At 41.0% G+C, this 23655-nt stretch overlaps 1 protein-coding gene across 1 annotated transcript; it reads left to right on the top strand.

The window, feature by feature from the left end:
- The first annotated feature begins 1291 nt into the window (after positions 1–1291).
- Positions 1292–23055, top strand: LOC117965793 (tripartite motif-containing protein 16-like). Its single transcript, XM_059016198.1, has 10 exons — positions 1292–2327; positions 5104–5199; positions 5347–5580; positions 5728–5887; positions 6809–6874; positions 11428–11502; positions 13884–13919; positions 15373–15402; positions 20985–21050; positions 22150–23055. The coding sequence occupies exons 1-10, from the start codon at positions 1746–1748 to the stop codon at positions 22677–22679; spliced, it is 1875 nt and encodes a 624-aa protein (XP_058872181.1). The 5' UTR covers positions 1292–1745; the 3' UTR covers positions 22680–23055.
- Positions 23056–23655: the final 600 nt, after the last annotated feature.

Genomic DNA, 23655 nt, shown 5'->3' with positions numbered 1-23655 from the left:
ATAAACACCGAAAAATACAATTCATAAAACCCGAAAAACAGAAGCCCTAAAGAAATTCTACTATAACAATGACCACACAGTGTTGCTTTAACTAAACAATACCAGCAGACCAGCCTATTAAATACAGATCTTTGTAACTAAACTATACCAGCAGACCAGCCTATTTCATACAGGTCTTTGTAACTAAACAATACCAGCAGACCAGCCTATTTCATACAGGTCTTTGTCCAGTGACTGCTGGGTCTGATGTAAGAAGAAAAAAAACAGAGCGATTCAGCCTATTGTATCTTTCAAAGGTTTGCCTGCCAGTTGAAGGAGCCAATGATAGCAGGGTAATACTATTGTGAAGCTGCTCAAAGAACACTACAGGTACAGTCCTGAATCCTCCCAGAAGCTGAGGGTGTGAAGTATAGAAGAACTGAAATGTCTGCTCTGGATAGACAAACACCAAAAAGATAACAAAGTTACAAACTGAATGAAAGGAGACAGCACAATATTGTGGGATCAAATAAAAGCAGGTTTTTCACATCTTCAGCGTGCCCAGCTGGCATGAGCCAGTGAGGCTCTGTAGTCTTCAGAGCGCGAGCTCGGGTTCAAATGATTTCAGTCGCATCTCGACTCTGGGATCAAGCTATCAGACACCTCCAGATGGTTAGTCAAGCTAACAGCCCCTAGAAGACTAAAACATCCCATTTAAAACACATGAAAGCCCCGTGCAGCCAGTCTACCCAGGCTAAGTGCTTGAGAAAGAGAGAGGGAGAGAGGTCTAAAGGGAAGGGGTGTATATCTCACTGCTCATGAACACACTGTTCCCAGGTAGAAAACTCACTGAAATCATTTGAACCCGAGCTTGCGCTCTAAAGACAACAGAGCCCCAGGGGCTTGTGCCAGCTGGGCACGCTGAAGATGTGAAAAACCTGCTTTTATTTGATCCCACAATACTGTACTGTCTCCTTTCATTCAGTTTGTAACTTTATCTTTTTTTATCTTCTTTCAGTTAAGTGAGAATCAGTCTTCATGACATAAGAGAAGCAGAGCTGAGTCTCTGATGCCATGAACATTTGCTCTGTTCACTCTCAAAGCCCTGCTAGAATATTTGAATGGCGAATGTTTTATTTTTCATAATGACTGTACATTCTAATAGGTCACAGTGATTATTATCCTTAAACGGAAATACAAAAGTAATAAAACACAGCTGTAAAACTCATTTCAATATGTATCTTTTCTAAATGGTAAAATGAGTTCATATCCTCTCCTCCCACATTCCTCACGGCTCCTGTTTAAACACACACTGAGAGCAGGGAGGGGGGCTCCATGTTAGCAGTGGAACAGGAACATCTGCTGGATGCCATTCCGCCACAGGGAGGGGCCCTGTGCTGGTTGCCATGGTGACAGAGTCTCCAGTATCTCTGCAATGGACTCTGACCAACACATGACTGACTGAACCTGTAATAAGCTGATAAAACAGGCAGTCATAAATATTAACAAGCAAACAAACTGTCTATGCATGCAGAAATGTGGAGAACCTTTGATCTGTCTGCTTGGCTATCTTTGTGTAGAAACTCCCCTCCAACTCTCTCCTCTCCACCCCTCTCACTGATTCAACAGTCTCTGCTCAGCCTGCTTGTCTAAACCTGGCCTCAGTCCCAAACCCCACCTCTTAGAGTTTTACACAACTCCAAGAAATCAGCACAGTGAAGTTTCTGTTGTGAAATCGTCAGTCTCTGTGTCTCTCTGCAGCAAGAATGGCTTCAAACTTGTGGTCAGAGGACCACTTGAATTGTCCAGTGTGTCTGGAGCTATTGAAGGACCCAGTCGCTATTCCATGTGGACACAGTTACTGTATGGGGTGTATTAAGAACTGCTGGGATCAGACTGATCATACAGGTGTCTACAGCTGCCCCCAGTGCAGAGAGACCTTTACCCCAAGGCCTGTTCTGCGCAGAAACACCGTGCTGGCTGAAGTTGTGGAGAAATTAAAGAAGACAGGACTCAATCCTCCTCCTGCTCAAAGTTATGCTGGACCTGGAGATGTGCCGTGTGATGTCTGCACTGGGAGAAAGTTCAAAGCTGTGAAATCCTGTTTGACGTGCCTGGCCTCTTACTGTGAAACACACGTCAAGCCACACAGTGAGGTTACTCCATTAAAGAGGCACAAGCTGATCAATGCAATTGGAAATCTGGAGCAGAAGCTTTGTGCTGAACACCATCGATTATGTGAAGTCTTCTGTAGAACCGATCAGACGTGTATTTGCTTGTTGTGTTCACAAAATGAACACAAGAGCCATGATACAGTCTCAGCTGAGGCAGAAAGGACTGGCAAACAGGTAAGGGTTTGAACCATTTCCTTGTAGCTATCCTACAAGATAAGAATTCCCAGGGATATTTAACATGTATGTTTACTAGGTTATACAGTTTCACATTGGATCACTGCTCAAAAACAACTAGAAAATAAAAGTTGACCAAACAAGAAAGGAGGTCCCGCTCCAGGAACAGTCTCCCTGACACCTCCTCTCTAGACTTGGGTGGGATTAAAATCCCCTAAACTGGTTCCCTATTCCTTCCAGTGCTAGCGATCCTGGTTAACTCACACAGTGATCCGAGATACATTTTTCTTCTTGTGTTTTTCTCACCCTGGTTAACACACGCAGTCGTGAGGATCCTACAGCAACACCCTAACCCTAACCCTAACCCTAACACCTTCCCAGACAGTCTGTATCCCTGCTTGTAGAACCAAGAAACTGGCTTTTCAGACCCTTTTTAAAGGCATGTGGCCAGGGCTAAGAGATCATCAATTAATCAATTAACACCTGGCCACATTCCACACCTGGATTTGAATATGCCCTGCCATATCTAGCACAAACTTGATTATCAAAAACATTATTTACAATTAAACAAAAATACACTATTTACACTTGCAGGATTTGTTCAGCTGTTTTGTGGTGCATTTTTAGTGTAAAATTAGCATGATTTATATTCCTAGTGTTTTTATATGTATCTTGCAACTTTATAAAATCATATGTAAGTTTTATTGTGTAAGATATTATAGTTTAATTGGTAAAACTGTTTAAAAATAGCATTCCTAGCAAAGTCAAGCACCTAATTAAAAAAATTATTAAAAAATAAAAACAAGATTAATATGATATGCAATGTATAAGATTAATATGATACTCAATATACAAGATTAATATGATATACAATATACAAGATTAATATGATATTCAATATACAAGATTAATATGATATACAATATTCACAGGGCTTCTGTTTTTCAGTGTTTATTAATTCAGGGGAGACCTGTACTGACTATCTGGCACATGTGTATTGCTGCAGGTAGAGGGCAGCAGTCTCCTATGATCCGCCTGTCAGTCATGGCGATGACACGGAGAGGTGGTGAAGAGTGTGTGTGTGTGCTTTCCCTCTCTCTAAGTGACTGAGAGGGGGGCCTTGGGAGATTGCTCGGCCCTTAAGAACGGTGCTTTAGGTGCACTCGGGTGGCCGGATTGGGGAACACACCGTGACCCTGACTGCAGACGTCAGGTGTTAAAAAGGAGGAAAACGAGGCAAGTCTGGCTGAGGATAACAGCCGGCCTGAAAATAATTAAACGAGAAATCAAAATACGTAGCTACACACCCAAGGGGACTGGTTTAGTTATACGGGGGAACTCCGGCCATCCCAGTGTAAAGCAAGCGAGCGTAGGACGGAGGCTCGTGCTGACCAGCTTAGCGGCAGTGGTTTATTACTGTGTTTTATTTTCCCTTTTTCTTTCGCCTTTGGTTTTCATTATTATTTACGAGCACTTGTTGTGCCCTTGCTTGTGTACCTGTTGTGGTACAAGCCGTGGTGCTGGTTACTGTCGCCAGTATCCAGTCCACGGACAACAACGCCATCTCCTGGACGCAATAAATCAGTGCGCCTGAACGGCGTATCAAATAAAGTACTGTCTCCTGGTGTCAGTGAGTTGCCCACCACCCTCCCACACTTCTTAATAAACTAATACATCACATTTTAAACAAGACTTTAATAATTGTGTTTTGAAATATAGTAAACAAAACCCGTGCCTTTAAAAGTGACACAGACGCATCTATCTGCACTGGCAGAGCTGCTGTGCCCGTGCCTTTAAAAGTGACACAGACGCATCTATCTGCACTGGCAGAGCTGCTGTGCCCGTGCCTTTAAAAGTGACACATACGCATCTATCTGCACTGGCAGAGTTGCTGTGCCCGTGCCTTTAAAAGTGACACATACGCATCTATCTGCACTGGCAGAGCTGCTGTGCCCGTGCCTTTAAAAGTGACACATACGCATCTATCTGCACTGGCAGAGCTGCTGTGCCCGTGCCTTTAAAAGTGACACATACGCATCTATCTGCACTGGCAGAGCTGCTGTGCCCGTGCCTTTAAAAGTGACACAGACGCATCTATCTGCACTGGCAGAGCTGCTGTGCCTGTGCCTTTAAAAGTGACACATATTGGTTTTAGGTTATTTTATTGTATTTTTTCACATGGAAAGAGGTGAAGTCAACGTGAATTAAGAAACCATGTCCAGTGTTTGTCTGGTGTTTATTGGGTATACACTGATTTCATTGTTTTGTATCAGGGCTGTTTTATTTGTGTTTATCGATTAAAAACAGAAATCAGAAGCCCTAAATATCCATTAAAGAGAAAGCTGCTTCAGTTTCCTAGGTGCTTAACAAAACAAACATGTAACACATGCTAGATCAGCCATCATTCACTGTTACTAGTATGAAACAGTACCATCTAGTGGACAGCTACTGTGGATCAAGTATCCTTTTGTATTGCTGGCAGCTGTGCACTGTGCACTATATCTTACTAATATACACACATGTTGCCTGATCTAGCCTGTGCTACAGATGTCTATGGTGTGCAACTAGAACTGAAGAGCAAATTATATTCGAGAACCACTCAGAATTAAAGCAAACATTGTAAACAGGTAAGGGGACAAGAAAACATAAAATCTATTTAAACTAAATTGATTCTGTCAGTTTCAATAGCATACTTAAACAGGTCTGTGTTGAGTGTGACAGGATATCACTCAATGCTCCATCAGAAATGTCACTGTGTCACTGTGTTTCTACACAGAAGCAGCTGGGAGAGACACAGACAGAAATACAACAGAGAATCCAGGAGAGACTGAAAGAAACTGAGCATCTGAAACAGACTGTGGAGTCACTGAAAGTGGGTATTGAAAAGAGGGGGGTATTATTATTATTATTATTATTAACAGGTGGACTGGAACACATCTACAGAAGTTTACTGTCTATGCCTGATGTGTTTTTGATATCAATTCTAACCATGTCTCCTCTACTGTGTTCTTTCACTCAGACATCTGCATGCATAGAAATAAAGGAAAGTGAGAAGATCTTTACTGAGCTGATCCGATCCATTGAGAAGATCCACACTGAGGTTATTGAGCTGATTGGAGCTAACGAGAAGGCTGCAGTGAATCAGGCTGAAGGACGCATGAAGAAACTGGAGCAGGAGATTGCTGAGCTAAGGAGGAGAAACGCTGAGCTGAAACAGCTTTCAGAGACAGAGGATCACATCCATTTTCTACAGGTAACATCACTGCTTGTTAGAAAATCCATAACTGGGACGGTTTTAGACAGACCCCTCCAATTGAATGAATCCTTGCTTTTCCCCAGGAATGTTTTGGACCCCATTCTGTTTCACTGAAAACTCCTTTTCTCCACTTTCCTGTTGTAGAATTTCCAGTCTTTCTGTGCCCCTCCTGAAGCTGGAGACTTACCCAGCATTACTGTCAATACAGACATCTCTTTTGGGGCTGTGAGGAAAGCTGTATCTGAACTTAAAGACCATATTGAGGACTTCTGCAAAGGGGAATTAGTCAAAATAACCAAAACAGGTTGGTGTGAAATAGATTCCTTTGGTAGAGATTTCTCAAATAGTCCATGGCTTGAGGAGGGACAGGACTTGCAAGACATTAATAAAGACCTCTTGCAGATTGCTGGCTATATAAATAATGTAGTATTGAGAAGGGAGGAGACAGCAGGGAGGAAGAGGAAGGAGTGAGGAGGCAGTAGAAAGTATGGAGGAGGGAGCAGGGAAGGCAGAGCAGGGAGCATGAGGGAAGGAGCCTGGAGAGAGTAGGGAGAAGTGAGCAGGGAGCATGGAGGAGACCATGGAAGAGGGACGAGGGAGCATGAAGGTTGGAGCAGGAAGGAGAGAGCAGGGAGGAGACAGGTAGGAGGCAACAGGGAGGATGGAGCAGAGAGAAGGGAGCATGAAGACTGGAAGAGACAGCAGTGAGGAGGAAGCATGAAAGAGTGAGCAAAGAAGAGGGAGCACATAAGTGGGAGGAGGCAACATGGAGGAGGGAGCAGGGAGAAGGGAGCAGGGAGGAGGGAGCAGGGAGGAGGGAGCAGGGAGGTGGTAGGAGGGAGCATGTAGGATGGAACAGGTACTGATGAAGCAGGGATGAGGGAGTGATGTGAGGATGGAGCAGACAGTGACTGTTGTATGTTTGATGCACAAGGCTGTCCTAATATGGACAATGTACTGTTGGGTAAAGATATGTGATGGAGAGGAAGGAACACAAGACTCCAGTGCAGTGGCAGACGTGTTCACATTGACTTTGGCTGCTGCACCGATACAGAAGGAATACATATTCATTGTAATCATGAACATCTTGAAGTACAGATTTTTACATCCTGAAATGCCGTGAATAAGCCTTGTTTCTTTTCAGATTGCTGTTTGGAGTCTTGTGTGTGTTGTGTATTAATCCACATGTTTCAATTCTATTTCTCTCTCTTTTTTTTCTGCCCAGTGAATGAAGTTGCAGTTTACAGTCTGCAGGCTCCACAGCCAAGGAACAGAGCTGAGTTTTTAAAATGTAAGTCTGTTTTCACTGAAACATTTGATTTATAGATGTGTCACTCCATTGTGAGAAGAGCTAACACTACAGAACAAGGAGGGGTGGAGCTTGAGGGCAGCAATTATTATTATTTATTAGTACTTGTAAAACCATTAATCTAGACTTCTCTCCATCAAGTATTGGTTCAGACGAATATATGCAGAATGACTGGGGGAGGGACATTTGTTCCCTGTTTTTCCACTCAGACGTTTCTCTCCCTAAATATCTTGGTATCCCTAAATAGATAATCATCCCATCTTTTAATACATGTACAATGCATGTGAAACCAGTTGTGGGGTAAAATGAACAGCTATCCCTCCCAGTCATCCTGTGCTGGTAGTAAATGTATATTGCAGTATCACTGCACTTGTGGGATGGATTGCTCATTAAAATATTAGACAGATATTTGAAGAGTGGATGATATTCTATTGAAGATATTTAGTAAGCAAGGGGTCTGAGCGGGTAAAATGGCAACACATACTCTGTAGGAACAGTAACTCTTTGTGGTGCTATTTCGGACCCGATCCGACATTGCAATTTTCCCTTTCCGGTCCAATGTCGGTCCCTGTCCGACATCATCATAAAGACGCAAGAAACAGGTATCTAGTTGTTTTTTCTCCGGAAAAAGCCGAGAAAACCGTTCAATGGCCGAGTGAGACCGATAGGAGCCGAAAGGGGGAGTGTGACAGGGTGATGAGGCCCAGAGACAGACTGCAGTTCAAACAAAAGACTTTTATTAAATAAGACACAAAATAATCAGGCACGAGGGCCAAACAAAAAGGTTCTTAAACACAAAAAATAAACACAAAGTACAACTTACATAAATAAGGCTTCCAGGCTGAGCTTTGCCTTCACTGGATTGCAAAAAATTCAAAAAACAGCACACAAAGAACAACCAGCAAGCAACACAAAATACCCGCTTGCTTCCTCAGCTACCTCTCTCTACTGAGGAGCTGAGGCCTCCTTTTATGTCAGGTGGCTGGGTGCTGATTGATTGTGAATTACTCCCACCTGACACAATAAACCTGGGCAGTGAGGGGAATTTAACCCCATCCCTGCCAATATTTAAGGGAGTTTCTCATGAATACAGATAGCCCCGACACCACATAGATGACATGGACATAAACAAACGAGATAGCTGCTTCCGCATCCAGCGCTCAAATAATATCACAGACATTTGCAGAGCTTGTTTTAGATGTTATAGTAATAAAATAATGACTTGGATCGCATTATTGAGGAGTTTGGTGATAAAACGAGAGATCAGAAGATGATTTATTGGTATGCACTATGAAGAGGTATGTGATAAATACAGCAAACAAGGAGCGGGGCTGGAGAAGCAGTACTGAGAGTCCTGTTGATATGCAGAGACTTTTAAACCTGTTTAACTGAAATAAAATACTTTTAAACAGCGTGTGTGAAAATAAATTGGACCTGACATGCCTGAGACCCGCTGGATAAATGGACCGCTAAGGGTTAAGTGAACTGTAATTGTATGCACAGTTGCATTTGATTAGTTCCAGTTGAAGAAGTTTGGTAAGATTGAGGAATTATAATGAACAAAACAATCAAACAGCAAGAGGGTTTAATTAGGAAGAAGGGAAGAGGGAGCAGTAAGGAGGGAGCATGGAGGAGGGAGCAGAGAGCATAAAGGGAGGAGGGAGCATAAAGGAGGGAGGAGGATTCATAGACCAGGGAGCAGGCAAAAAGGGAGCATGCAGGAGAGATGAATTGTGACAGGAGTTAAATTAGGCGCAATCCTTATTTTTCCATTTTAAACGTGATTCAAATGCGTTTGTCTAGACTGATGTGAACTGGAGGAACGCTAATCAAAGTTTATCAGTGTTTATATTTATGTCATGTAAACTAGATAACTCCGCTATTCAGAAGAAGCTTCTTTTTATACATGGGATATAAACAGAAAAACTGTGTCATGCAAGATATAGCAAAGTTATATTTTGAAAAACCACAATGTGAAACAAAACAGAGCACAGAAATGACACATTGTTGCATTGTCGTTGAGACACTAATGACTCAATAATCATCAATTGACTTAGTAAAGGGGAGAAGAAAAGGACAAAAACACAGAAAAAAATAACGTTAATCAGACGACACTTAACATGTGACAGTGTGTCATCATGATGTCACAAATAGTCATGTGACCCACAAAAGTGCAATTTGTCCCACAGAATAGGTATTTTGTGCACATAATTAGCATTTCGTCCCATAAAATGATAGCTATGTGTGGCAATGTGCCCCGCCCCTGTGTGCATTTGTGTGTTATGTGTTGTATGTTGCGTGTGTTAATGTCGGTGTATAGAGATTGGTACACGGGATATAAACGGGTCTGTGTTTCACGTGTATTTAAAAATGTAGATTTATATTTAGGCACGGGATTGCACTATCACTTCACGTGCATTTAAAGTATGTAATAATATGTGAGCACGGGGTTGCACGTAATTAATTCACGTGCTGGGATTCAAGTGAATAATTAATTAGTAATTGAATCCCAGCACAACAGTATATATAGACACATTTTCATTCACTCGGGGTTGAGAGAGAGAGAGAGAGAGAGAGAGAGAGAGAGAGAGAGAGAGAGAGAGAAAAAGGAAGAAAGAAGAGTAAAGCGTTTGTTTGTCTCCGTGCACCGTTTGTTAAGTGTTTGTTCGTCTTTTTATTTTGGCCTCAAGTGCCGTGTCCTGTTTTGTGTTTAAAACCTTTTATTTTCTGTTCTGTTTAATTATTAAATGCTGAGCGCGATCACGCACTCAGCCTCATCAAAACCCCAAGTCTCTGTCGTTTTATTTCCTGGATCCGGCCGTCTTTGTGACACTATGTTAAATAATTTTGTGGACGAAACTGATAACTTACTGCTCCTGTATAAATATCCAGAGAAATTAGCAGACCAATGTGATTTAACCCCTTAAATACACTGTTACTTATTCAATTATATTACCTACATTGGCATGTGTGCCATGTTTGTTAGCTGTTTTGACCATGAAATCAGTGTTGGGCTGAGCAAAAAATATAAATGAATATTGTTTAGGAGCTGCCCCTCTATAAATATCCAGAGAAATCAGCAGCCCAACGTGATTTAAGCTCTTACATACAAAGCCAATCATTCAGTTTGGAGCAGATCAAAGTCTGAATAAGAAACAAGCGAATAAGAAACAGGTGAATAAGAAGCTATCTTCAGCCTCGTGTGAAGCTGGCCATTTGTGAACAGGGTTCGGGTCAATTCCTTTTTTCCCCCAATCTCAATAACTTTTTAAAATCAATTCCCATTCCCTTTTAATCAATTCCAACACATCATTGATCACAATTGTAATTAGCAGTATTCTGTTAAAATGAGCTTCTCACAGTGGCAACAAATTACATTGAATTCACTCCTGTTTGTTAGTCAATTAAATCGACTTCAGATGAAAGATGTTGAACAATCACAACAATTATTATAACATCTCTAAAATATCAATTCCAATTCCTTTTGAAAGAATTGCTTTTATAAAGGAATTGCCTCAACCCTGGTTGTGCATTGCCTGTATATTAAACACAAAGTGTCTCTAAACCTTCTTCAGTAAATTCTGCAGACCCCGACTGGAATCACTTCTGAATAACCATTTTAATCAATCCCAATACCTTTTACAACACAGGCTGTATTGAACAAACTTAAAAACACCTTGTCAACACACGTACAGCATGTACACAAGCTGACACGCTTAATAAACAACCAAATAAAACAAACAAAATAAACAACTAGCTCTTTCCGAGCACTAACTAAACTTTCAGGAACACCCTGACTATAAGTGGAACTGCTAAGCCGTTTCCCCAACAAACAAACACAATCACACAGGTTTACACAGCTTACGTTTTACCTCTTGACTGCTCGGAAGCAGAGCACCTCTCCTGCCTCCTTCTCCTCAGCAGCCCTGAGAAGGCTGGCTGCTCTCTTTTTAATCCCCCGCACCTGGTATTAATTTACAATAGTCACCAGGTGCGGGTGATAATTAAACAATAAACAATTAACAAATTTAATTAAACAATAAAGCACAACAATTAAACAATCAAACCAAATACAATTAAATTAAACAAATGTGCATTCCGCACATGTTTTTCTTCAGGGAGGCTTTAACCCCCTCCCTGCTGTCTTACAATATATATATATATATATATATATATATATATATAACCCTACCCCTAACCCTATATATATATATATATATATATATATATATATATATATATATATATATATATATATATATATATATGTTATGTTATGTTATAAAAGGAATGTGAATTAATTAAAAGGGAATGGCAATGTGAATTGGGAATTGATTTTAAAAAGGAACTGACCCCCACCCTGGTTGTGAATATGTGACTGTCACAGTCACAATGTTGAGCAAAACAAACTGAAATATCAACCAATATGTTAGATTGTTTTTGCAAACTTTATTTTATTTGATGTATTTGTTTGTTTGTTTAAAAGAAATGAGTGAGAAAGAAACCTTGTTTTTTTTGGTTTTGTTTTATCTCAGCAAAGGAAAAGTGTGAAGAGGAAATGAAGGACCAGCCTCGACGAAGACGCAGTAATGAGATGGACCGTCCTATCAGTGAGTGAAGAGTAGAATGCAGAGGATAGAGTCGTGGAGGATCACAGAGTACAGAACAGGGTTGCTATTCCATGAATGAGGATGCAGACAACATGTTTATGGATATCCTCATCAGTGAAATAGCCACAGCACTGTGTGAAAGTTCATGCAGTATTCTGTTTATATAACTGACATATACAGCATCCTGTATGGAAAAGAAAGCATGTTTCAACCTGTACTGTATTTAACAGCTGAATCCAGAACATGTCCTCAGATTGCCAAGTAAAGTTATTTGATGCTGAACTCTGTACATTGTTGTGAAGAGTTCAAACATCCAGTAACCTTTTCTTATTAATATTCATTTTCATTATAGGTGTAACTCTAATGTCACGATACGATACACATCACGATATGCAGGTCAGGATACGATATGAATCACAATGCATGCAATGGTCCTGATGGGCTACTTGTATGAAGCATAATAGGATCAAATGATCATTTAACAAGTGACTGTTTTATTAGAAGACAAGTGAAATGAGACAGGGAGAGTATGCATTCATTCTAACTATAAAACACACTCTTCATTCAAGAACCGCTCTGTGATCTACAGTGAGCTGAGCTGTGCTTTGGTCTTGAATCACGATGCACACGATACAGACCTCTATGATGATACGATATCTCATGTAAAGAAAGTGTCCTGATTCATCGATACATGATGTTCTATTTTTCTCTCTTGTTTATACCAGGAATGTACATTGGTTAAAATCACAATTTACAGCCACAATAGGTATGCGGTCGTTGTTTTAAAACAAAAGCCTCATTTTAGTGTCCATGTAGGCTCAAGCAAGGCTGTACTGTTTATGGGATGGGACTTGCAGCATCACTTCCACATATATGAAGCTTGTCCTTTCATATTCAATTCCACACACTTACAGCTCATAATCTGTTTGAGATACAGAGCCAGGTTCATATTTAAATATTTTGAAATCTCCTTAGGCCAGATCTTAACAGTACCCTATCTGTGACCTCATGAGGCTGCCATATATGGTCCATGTGACTGTGTGGTTTCCAGATGACACGTAACAAATGATCTTCATATTCAGATCACAGCTGTATTCTGTGATCCTCTAGTTCAAGTTTGATCACGGGTATCACACAAGAAACATGAACCCTTTGTGCCTGTCATGTAACAAAGCTGCCACTGTCGCAGGGTGAAAGACTCAAACCTGAGAAACCATCTGAAGTGCTGACTTCATATTTGCATTTGTATAACACTGCCTGCTCAATGTTTCAGTGCCCTTGACAGTCCAGCAGGTCTTATAGGTAACCCTTACATCAGCCATTTCTGAAGAATGCAAGTTTTTGATCAATTTAGCAGCTTCATGTGTTCAATTAAATCAGGAGTGTTCAGCTCTGGTCTAGGAAAGCTGCAGGCTTTTCAGGTTTTCATTCAAATTATCTCTAAATTACTTAAATGAACAATGACCTGCTTAACTAGTCAAAATGAAATTGTTCCAAGTCTTTAGAAATTGATTATTTAAGGGTTACCTATAAAACAAGGGATGGCCACCACGGTCTAGCTGAAACAGCGCCCCCCACTGGTAAGGGACCTCACGATTCATGGCAGAGACTTCCTTCCTTGCTTCCAGGATTCAGTGACTTTACCTCGCTTCCATGGACAGCCAACTCGAGTGGACTCGAGTGTGCTTGAATTGGCCTGAATTGTCCCAGAACTCGAGTTGGTGATAAAGGAGGCGTTTCCATGGTTTTCTGAGTTATTACGTGAGGTGGGCAGGAAACACTACCGACTTTCCCCAGAAATACTTGCAAGTTAAACGTCAAGGCGTGAATTCAATGCAGACGGAATTATAGTCAAACTCTCAACAATTTAAATGATAAATCCATCTCGATATTCTTTGACATTGCTCTATATCACGACATAATCATTAATGTTTTCAAATCTCCCCTGTCAGAGCAAGTCATAATAGTTACTTGTGCAGAAGGGAGGCTTGCAAAAAAACATACCCCCAGCTCTACCTCAGTTATGCAGCCCCGCCTGCCTTCTAAACAAGATAAACAGTAAAATCATTTCACCCCCGCCCTCTATACAGGACTCACGGGAGCACAGAGGCCACATTAGGCCCCCCTGCATACTGGCCCTGCACTGAGCTGGTATAATCACCCTTAACAAACTATTATACATCAACAGGGAAGTCAATTTCTTTTCTTTCTTTGAAAAATGTTGGAATTCTCAGTTTGTTTTCCTTCATACATATTTGAGGTACTGAAACACTGTTCTCTCAGCGCTGTGAAAATGTGCTTTTCAGGGAGATGGCGGCTTTCAGCAGTCAGTGCAGTTCTATTTAAATTACTGACCGTTTCTTTATTTCTTCTTCTTACAGCTGTGCAGATGCCCGGCCCCATTGCCCGCTCTTCATGTAAGTACATTGTTTTTATTCTTTACATTTTTCTCTTTTGTTTATACCAGGGATGCACATTGGTTAAAATCACAATTTACAGTCACGATAGGTATGCGGTCGTTGTTTTAAAACAAGTGCCACGTTTTAACCCTTTGTGGTTCTGTGTCGGACCAGGTCTGACATTACAATTTTCCCTTTCCTGTCCGACATCATCAAAAAGACGTAAAAAACAGGTCTCTAGTAGTTTTTTCTCCGGATAAAGCCGAGAAAACCATTCAATGGACGAGTGAGACCGATAGGAGCCGAGAAAATAAAAAAATAAAAAAATGGTCGGATCTAAGCAATACACAAGCCCCGGCACCACATAGATAACACGGACATACACAAACAAGATAGCTGCTTCCGCATCCAGCGCTCAAAGAATATCACAGACATTTGCAGAGCTTTTTTTAGATGTTATAGTAATAAAATAACGACTTTGATCACATTATTGAGGACTTTGGTGATAAAACGAGCGATCAGGAGACGATTTATCGGTATGCACGACTATGAAGAGGATTGTGATAAATACAGCGGACAAGGGGTGGGGCAGGGCTGCAGATGCAGTACTGAGTGTCCTGTTGATATGCGGTGCCTTTTAAACCTGTTATACTGTGAAAAAAAAAAACTTTTTAACAGCGTGTCTAAAATAAATTGGACCTGATGCACCTGAGACGCGCTGAATAAATGGACCGCAAAGGGTTAATGTCCACGTAGACTCAAGCAAGGCTGTATTGTTTATGGGATGGGACTTGCAGCATCACATCCACATATCTGAAGCTTGTTCTTTCATATTCAATTCAACAGACTTACAGCTCATAATCTGTTTGAGATACAGAACCATCTTATCGCACAAGTTACATGAACCCTTTGCGTCTGTCATGTAATAAAGCTGCCACCGTCACAGGGTAGTTCTGAGAGGTCCATGCAGGTACATGTGAAGCCATCTTGAGGCAATTTGGGTATGCAATTTAATGCAATTTAAAACAAAAACAAAAATTAAAACAATACACACACCTCACGTAAACAGTTGACGCAACACATGGGAACATGTAAAACAATAAAATAAAAAGGACCTTATGTACACTTTAATTAAACAAAAAGTGAATTAAATTAGCAAACAAATAAATGCAAAATCTAAAACTTGGATTTACAAAAAAACATAAACCCCCTACCCTAGTTCTGCAGCCCCGCCTGCCTAACCATGACATACAGTGAAATCAATTCACCCACACCCTCTATACAGGACTCATGGGAACACAGAGGGCACATAAGGCGACCCTGCAATACTGGCTCTCACTGCAGCACTGGCCCTGCCCTGAGCTGGTGCAATCACCCTTAACAAACTATTACACACAAAAGGGAAGTCATTTTCAACAGTCAGTACAGTTCTATTTAAATTACTAACCGTTCATTTTTTTCTCTCTTACAGGGTGGACACGATGGATCTCCCCCCTTCTAAGTAAGTACATCACTCTTTTCTTTACTTTTTTTCTCTTTTGCTTATACCAGGGGTGTTCATTGGTTAAAATCACAATTTACTACCACAGTAGGTATGCAGTCGTTGTTTTAAAACACGTGCCACGTTTTAATGTCCATGTAGGCTCAAGCAAGGCTGTATTGTTGATGGGATGGGACTTGCAGCATCACATCCACAGATCACAGATCTGAAGTTTGTCCTTTCATGCTTGTGTGTGCTGTGAGAGGAGTGATTTGAAAAAAGGAACTAGCTGTTCTGTGAGTTCAATTGTGTGGAATAATTTTGGAGTTGTATATACAGAAAAGTGTACCAAAAGTCCAAATTACCTGAGAAAACCTTCAGTCAACCTCGTGATTTAATGTATGTATTAATTTATTTAATTATTATCGCAACTCCATTACCTCTTCACCCCTCAACACAAGGAAACGATACGATGGTTGAGGTGAAACCTTACTTTAGTTTTATAATGTATTTTTAATTTATCATTAACTCTTTAATAATACTGTTAGCCCCTTCAACATGTTTTTTTTTTTAATTTGTCAAAAAAAGCAACAACAAAAAAGTTCAGAGGATTATTTTGCATGCTGCTTATTTTGAAGCATTTAATACTGTTAATTAACCAGAAGAACATTATTATTATTATTATTATTATTATTATTATTATTATTATTATTATTATTATTATTATTATTAGTACTACTACTAATAATAATAATATTTCATAACAACAACAATATTTTGATCGTTTTTAAATTATCCATTTCTCTTTGGCTAGCGCTTCTTTTTTTTTACAAAAAAAATGTAATTTATTATAAAACAAATCCCACTGCAGCTACTCCATCCCTCAAAACAAAATAAAAATATATTAGCGGAAAAATGCAACTAAACCCTGACATTAGTGTGTGTGTGTGTGTGTATAAAAATAACTGAGCTCCGCCAGCCGAACCAGCGCACTGATAGTACCAGCGCACTGATAGTACCAGCGCACTGATAGTAGCAGCGCACTGATAGTAGCAGCGCACTGATAGTACCAGCGCACTGATAGTAGCAGCGCACTGATAGTAGCAGCGCACTGATAGTACCAGCGCACTGATAGTAGCAGCGCACTGATAGTAGCAGCGCACTGATAGTACCAGCGCACTGATAGTAGCAGCGCACTGATAGTAGCAGCGCACTGATAGTAGCAGCGCACTGATAGTACCAGCGCACTGATAGTACCAGCGCACTGATAGCACCAGCGCACTGATAGCACCAGCGCACTAATAGTACCAGCGCACTAATTTGTGAAATTCTTTTTTTTTATTTTATTTATTCGTTTTGATCCAAGAACACGGACCGATGCGATCTCCAATATAAGCATTTCTTATGAAGTGTGATTAATAAACCAGAATATCAAATATAATTTTTGCTCAACGATGTTGTAGATGCTGTATATTTGTAAAGAGTAGACCAAAGTAATATAAAAACACATTGCCACAATTTTTCCTTTTTTTCTTTTTCTTTTTGCAATAGTTCTGCATAGTTCTATCACTATTATTAATATTATTATTATTATTATTATTATCATCAAAAGGTGCTTTGACTAGGAGTTCAGGAGCTGCTCTTGCATTCTAGTTGCACTACCCTGCTTACCGTGAGTCACCATGTACCCTGAGCACCATGTGCACTGTGCGGCACCGTGCGTCCCTGCACTAGCACTGTATCACTGGGCACCGTGTGCTCCACGACCAGGCACCATGCACACTGAGTACCCTGAGCACCATGTGCACCGTGCGGCACCGTGCATCCCTGCACTAGCGCTGTAACGCTCGGTGTGTACTGAGTACCGTGGCACTGTTTGCACTGTGTGGCATGTGCAATGAGCACCGTGCATACCTAGATACTGAAGTACCAAGGGCTATGCGTGCACCAGGGTACCGAAGCATCAGGGGGGGAGGCTGCTGAGCAACAATGTCTACCCAAACTGCATGGTGACACACCTGGTCAGCGCGTAGCATAGACCAGGGAGTCACAGGGGCTGAAGCCACAGCGGGCGAGTTGAAAGCAGACAGCAAAAAACTACAGTAAAAATAGATAGAGAGCACACTGTTTGTTTACAAGGCCCGACTCACTGAGGTGGTGCTAGATGCTGGTTAACACAGGCAGGTAAAGAAGAGCGCGCCCCCTGTTAGTCTGTCAGAAGCATTGTAACTAGCAAGGCAGGGCGTTTGGTGCAGTTTCATTGATAAACTTAAATAATGTTATTAACTGTGCGCGTTACAAAAATGTAATTATTGAATCGATTATTCAGTATTTATATCGATGTATATAACGAGGAATGGAATCGAAAGAAAAATCGATTTTCGATTTAATTGTAGCAGCCGTAGTCCTGAGATTCTACAGTTCAGTAAAACACAACAATTGGGGATGAGCAAAAAATACAAAACATAATTGGCAACTCTTAAAAAAACGGATGCTTTTGATTAACGGTGCATTTGAAGATGTATATGGAAATGCATATCACCAAGGGAAGAAATGGTTATTATTGCTTTTGGAAAAGAAGGTACAATTAAATTAGTTATTTACACCCCGTTTATAGTTTACAAATCATGCACAACATCACATTTCATTTTGAATTTACTGACTTTCCTTGATAAACGAATCCATGTCTGGGAGGTTTCTAGAAGTCCTGTGCTTTTCACCAACTCTGAGAACGCCTGATTTTAGTCCCGTGTGATGCTTCAGAGACTCAAACAACAAACCTCACAACCATAAACTGGTTTGGAGGGTGGCAACACATCTTTTTAACAGCACAGTAATGATATGAATGCCTTAGTTTCTTCTATTTGACATGGTTACACTGGGCAGTCACGTGACAGGATGTGAAAACTGAAACTGAATTCACAAATGCACCGTCTTTGCGTTTTCTCTGCTGCAGAATCCATTGTGTCCTGGTAAGAGCTGAGTTTACTGTTGTAGACCCATAATAAAATATGCATTGATATAGAGGGTAATAGAGGGGATTGTATCTTACAGGATCAGATATGACAGGCTCTGTATTAATAGAGGGGATCGTATCTTACAGGATCAGATATGACAGGCTCTGTATTAATAGAGGGGATCGTATCTTACAGGATCAGATATGACAGGCTCTGTATTAATAGAGGGGATTGTATCTTACAGGATCAGATATGACAGGCTCTGTATTAATAGAGAGGATCGCATCTTACAGGATCAGATATGACAGGCTCTGTATTAATAGAGAGGATCGTATCTTACAGGATCAGATATGACAGGCTCTGTATTAATAGAGGGGATCGTATCTTACAGGATCAGATATGACAGGCTCTGTATTAATAGAGGGGATCGTATCTTACAGGATCAGATATGACAGGCTCTGTATTAATAGAGGGGATCGTATCTTACAGGATCAGATATGGCAGGCTCTGTATTAATAGAGGGGATTGTATCTTACAGGATCAGATATGACAGGCTCTGTATTAATAGAGGGGATCGTATCTTACAGGATCAGATATGACAGGCTCTGTATTAATAGAGGGGATCGTATCTTACAGGATCAGATATGACAAGCTTACTCCCCCCACACTGGGGAATACATGGCAGCATTAACTTAGGATACTTGATGATAATAACCTGGCTAATTAGTACTTCACATCACACAGTACTAAGCAGCTGGGTTATTTTTTGCAAACATGTTAGTAGTTTTATAGTGTATTTACTGTGTTAAGTAATAATATGTAATTGAACTGAATGCGTTTTAATTTCAGAGTTTATGTAGAAATGGAGGACAGAAAGGAGCTGTACAATATCTATAAAATACAGCAAGGGATGGTGTGTGATATGAGAATGTAATGCACACCGAGGGGGGTATCCAGGCATTACATGCTCATGTATCACACACTCATACACACACACACACTCTCTCACTCACTCACACAGACACACACACACTGCCTATCACACAGACACACACACCCTGCCTATCACACAGACACACACACCCTGCCTATCACACACACACTCTGTCTATCACACACACACTGCCCCATGCAATATTTTTATAATCTCTGCTGAACTCCATAAAGAATTGTATTTAAAATAGCAACCACTTTGATAACGTGCACACAGTTTAAAATAAGGTTTGCATTGTGTGAGACAGTACAGAGAAAACCGCGATTGCTGTGGTCTGTACTAGGAGTGATACGAGACTGCAACCAAAGAGAACACTTTGAACTTGTAACTTAAAAACAGCACGTTCCCTTTCAAGCACGAAATGGGTATCAACCCCTTTAAAAAATAAATAAATAAAAATACATTTAAAAAAGAAACTCTTCTGATAATAAGCTAACGTTTCATGTAGTTTTTCGGGTGTTGTGGAGCTGAATTCTTCTTCTCTGCAGAGTGACATTCCTGTTTTGTTTTTGTTTTGTTTTTTGCCGTCAGGGTTTCCATGGCAATTGTTAGGGAGCGTGTTAAAATGACGCGCTTTTACATTTCTATTTTTCCATTTCTGTGTTCACGGGTTTGTTCTGAAGGTGGTTGTGTTTGCTCACATTTCTGTGAACCCTTTTTGTGTGAAGTGGATTCCCTTCAGTCCGAATCAGAGTGTATTTCAAAGCCCGTTGGTGTGGGTCCGGGTGATTTTTCGGGTGTCCGGTTTCTCCATGTTCGCGGTGACTCCCTCATGGAAATGCAGCTCTGTCCTCAGATGGGATGCGGAGCGGCTGTTGTCGAGGTGGTTCCGATGTTGGAAACGCGAGTTTCTCTTGGATTGATCAGGGAGGGCTGGACGGGTTTCTTTATCAAGCGCTCCCGAGAGGATTGTGGGATGTGCTGCTGTTTAATATAACGTTATAAATACATTTAGTTGTATTTATCAAAAATATAAAAACATATTATTTCTATTAGTTGTGTGTGTGTGTGTGTGTAAACATTATTTTTTAAACTATAATAACGTTCCACTGCGGCTCTCAGTGATGACGTTTTACGATTGCTTCAGCTCACATTCAGCAGGTTCGTCAGGCTGTGTGACTGACATATAATCTGACCAATGAAAACACAGAAAGGGTGGAAACGGTTGTATTATTGGCTGATCGCCCCAAAACACCAAAAATAACTTCTGATAGCTGGTGGAGCAGGGAGGAGGGAGGATGGAGGAGGGAGCAGGGTGGAGGGAGCAGGGACAATGGAGGAGGGAGCAGGCAGGATGGAGCAGGGAGCAGGGTGGAGGGAACAGGGAGGATGGAGGAGGAAGCAGGGAGGATGCAGTTGGGAGGAGTCAGGAGGGTGGAGGGAGCAGGGAGGATGGAGCAGGGAGCAGGGTGGAGGGAGCAGGGTGCAGGCAGGATGGAGGAGGGAGTAGGGAGCAGGGAGGATGCAGGTGGGAGCAGGGAGGAGTGAGCAGCGTAGATGGAGGATGGAGAGGGAGAAGGAAGCATAGATGAGCGAGTAGGGAGGAGGGAGCAGGGACTGGTGAAGCAGGGAGGAGGGAGTGATTTGAGGACAGCGCAGACAGTGACTGTTGTATGTTTCAATTCTATTTCTCTCTCTTTTTTTCTGCCCAGTGAATGAAGTTGCAGTTTACAGTCTGCAGGCTCCAGAGCCAAGGAACAGAGCTGAGTTTTTAAAATGTAAGTCTGTTTTCACTGAAACATTTGATTGAAAGATGTGTCACTCCATTGAGAGAAGAGCTAACACTACAGAACAGGGAGGGGTGGAGCTTGAGGGCAGCAATTATTATTTATTAGTAATTGTGAAGCCATTAATCTACACTCCTCTCCAACAAGTATTGGTTCAGATGAATACATGCAGAATGACTGGGGGAGGGGCATTTGTTGCCTGTTTTTCCACTCTGACCTTTCTCTCCCTAAATATCTTGGTATCCCTGAATAGATAATCATCCCATCTTTTAATACATGTACAATGCATGTGAAACCAGTTGTGGGGTAAAATTAACAGCTATCCCTCCCAGTCATCCTGTGCTGGTAGTAAATGTATATTGCAGTATCACTGCACTTGTGGGATGGATTGCTCATTAAAATATTAGACAGATATTTGAAGAGTGGATGATATTCTATTGAAGATATTTAGTAAGCAAGGGGTCTGAGTGGGTAAAATGGCAACACATACCCTGTAGGAACATTAAGTGAACTGTAATTGTATGCAGAGCTGCATTTGATTGGTTCCAATTGAAGAAGTTTGATAAGATCGAGGAATTATAATGAACAAAACAATCAAACAGCAAGAGGGTTTAAAGGGTTCATAAGGTCCTTTGTATTTTATTGTGTTGCATGTTCCCATGTGTTGCTACAACTGTTTACGTGAGGTGTGTGTATTGTTTTAATTATTTTTATTTTTTTTACATTTTGACCACTTTTTTATACTTATAGATAGCTTCACATGTAACTGCATGGGCCTCTCAGAACTACATTTCCCATCATCCTCCTGCTCACATATGTGATTGAGATGGAATTACCAGTGAGCAGGAGGATGATGGGAAATGTAGTTCTGAGAGGTATATGTCGGTCCGCGGGAAGCCATCTTGAGGCAGGGAATGCAATTTAAAAGTTTAAAAAAGTGGTCAAAATGTATTAAAAAAAATAATTAAAACAACACACACACCTTCCATAAACAGGATGTGAGGATGCAGCAGACAATGACTGTTGATTTTCTCAGTGATTTGACTTTTCTAACCGTCTCTCCTCTACCCGTCCTCTTCTCTTCAATCAGATTCCTGTCAGCTCACACTGGACCCCAACACAGCGCATAGAGAGCTCTGTCTGTCTGAAGGGAACAGAAAGGTGACATGGACGAGAGAGACCCAGAGATATCCTGATCACTCAGAGAGATTTGACAGCCAGACCCAAGTGCTTTGCAGAGAGGGTTTGTCTGGGACTCGCTGTTACTGGGAGATTGAGTGGAGTGGGGGAGGGGCTGATATAGGAGTCACATATAAAGGAATCAGCAGGAAAGGATGGGATCGTTCCTGTGCCCTTGGATTCAATGACAAGTCCTGGAGTTTGTTCTGCTCTGGTTCCAGTTACACTGCCCGGCACAATAACAATGAAACTACAATAACTGCCCCCCCCTCCCCCAGAATAGGAGTGTATCTGGACTTTAATGCCGGCACGCTGTCCTTTTATGGCGTCTCTGACACAATGACCCTCCTGCACAGATTCCAAACCACATTCACTGAGCCGCTCTATCCTGGGTTTTGGCTTTTTTATGATTCCCCTGTAACAATCTGCCAGCTGAACTAGACTGTTTTGTGTCGTAAGAAACCCTTTGTATTGAACTCCCTGTCTGTCCTCTCCACTCCTCGGGTGAAGGGAATGTTCAATCTGACACAACTTTGGATGAAAGTTAGGGGGTAAAACGGCGCCACCTGCAGAGCGAAACGAGGTGAATTATTTGTTTTTAGCAACGAATGGATTTCATACGAAGTAACTGTATTTAATTTATTTTTTAAGAATTGTTATGTTTTATATATATTTTAAAAAATGGCATCCAATAGTCAGTGCTGTAACAGTTTTTAAAAAAAGTGAACTTAAGTTTGCTTTATTGTGTGTGTGTTTTTGTTTTTTGATTTCCATAAAATGTTTAATATTTCAGATTTTAGTAATGTGATTTAATAAAAAAAAAAAAAAAAATGTGATGAACTGACTTTTTCTTATTTCTTATACTCATTAACATGGTTTTTCAAATGAGAATGAGAAAGAAAGAGGGGAATGAGAGAGGAAGAGGTCTGGTAAAGCATAGGGAAGTATTGTAAAGCAGAGAGGTCTGGTAAAGCATAGGGAAGCATTGTAAAGCACAGAGAGGTCTGGTAAAGCATAGGGAAGCATTGTAAAGCACAGAGGGGTCTGGTAAAGCATAGGGAAGTATTGTAAAGCACAGAGAGGTCTGGTAAAGCATAGGGAAGCATTGTAAAGCACAGAGAGGTCTGGTAAAGCATAGGGCAGCATTGTAAAGCACAGAGAGGTCTGGTAAAGCATAGGGAAGCATTGTAAAGCACAGAGAGGTCTGGTAAAGCATAGGGAAGCATTGTAAAGCACAGAGAGGTCTGGTAAAGCATAGGGAAGCATTGTAAAGCACAGAGAGGTCTGGTAAAGCATAGGGAAGCATTGTAAAGCACAGAGAGGTCTGGTAAAGCATAGGGAAGCATTGTAAAGCACAGAGAGGTCTGGTAAAGCATAGGGAAGCATTGTAAAGCACAGAGAGGTCTGGTAAAGCATG

Source organism: Acipenser ruthenus, chromosome 52 (assembly GCF_902713425.1).
Source record: "Acipenser ruthenus chromosome 52, fAciRut3.2 maternal haplotype, whole genome shotgun sequence".
NCBI lineage: Eukaryota > Metazoa > Chordata > Actinopteri > Acipenseriformes > Acipenseridae > Acipenser > Acipenser ruthenus.
The sequence above is the reverse complement of the archived record's forward strand: the minus strand, read 5'-3'. Positions and strand labels throughout refer to the sequence as shown.

Bases quoted from the DNA above. Each gene is read 5' to 3' on its own strand.
- LOC117965793 (XM_059016198.1), top strand. From the start codon at position 1,746: ATGGCTTCAAACTTGTGGTCAGAGGACCACTTGAATTGTCCAGTGTGT. The intron at 5,888-6,808 runs GTTGGTGTGAAA...TTTTCTGCCCAG, and splicing joins AGTCAAAATAACCAAAACAG to TGAATGAAGTTGCAGTTTAC. The intron at 6,875-11,427 runs GTAAGTCTGTTT...GTTTTATCTCAG, and splicing joins CAGAGCTGAGTTTTTAAAAT to CAAAGGAAAAGTGTGAAGAG.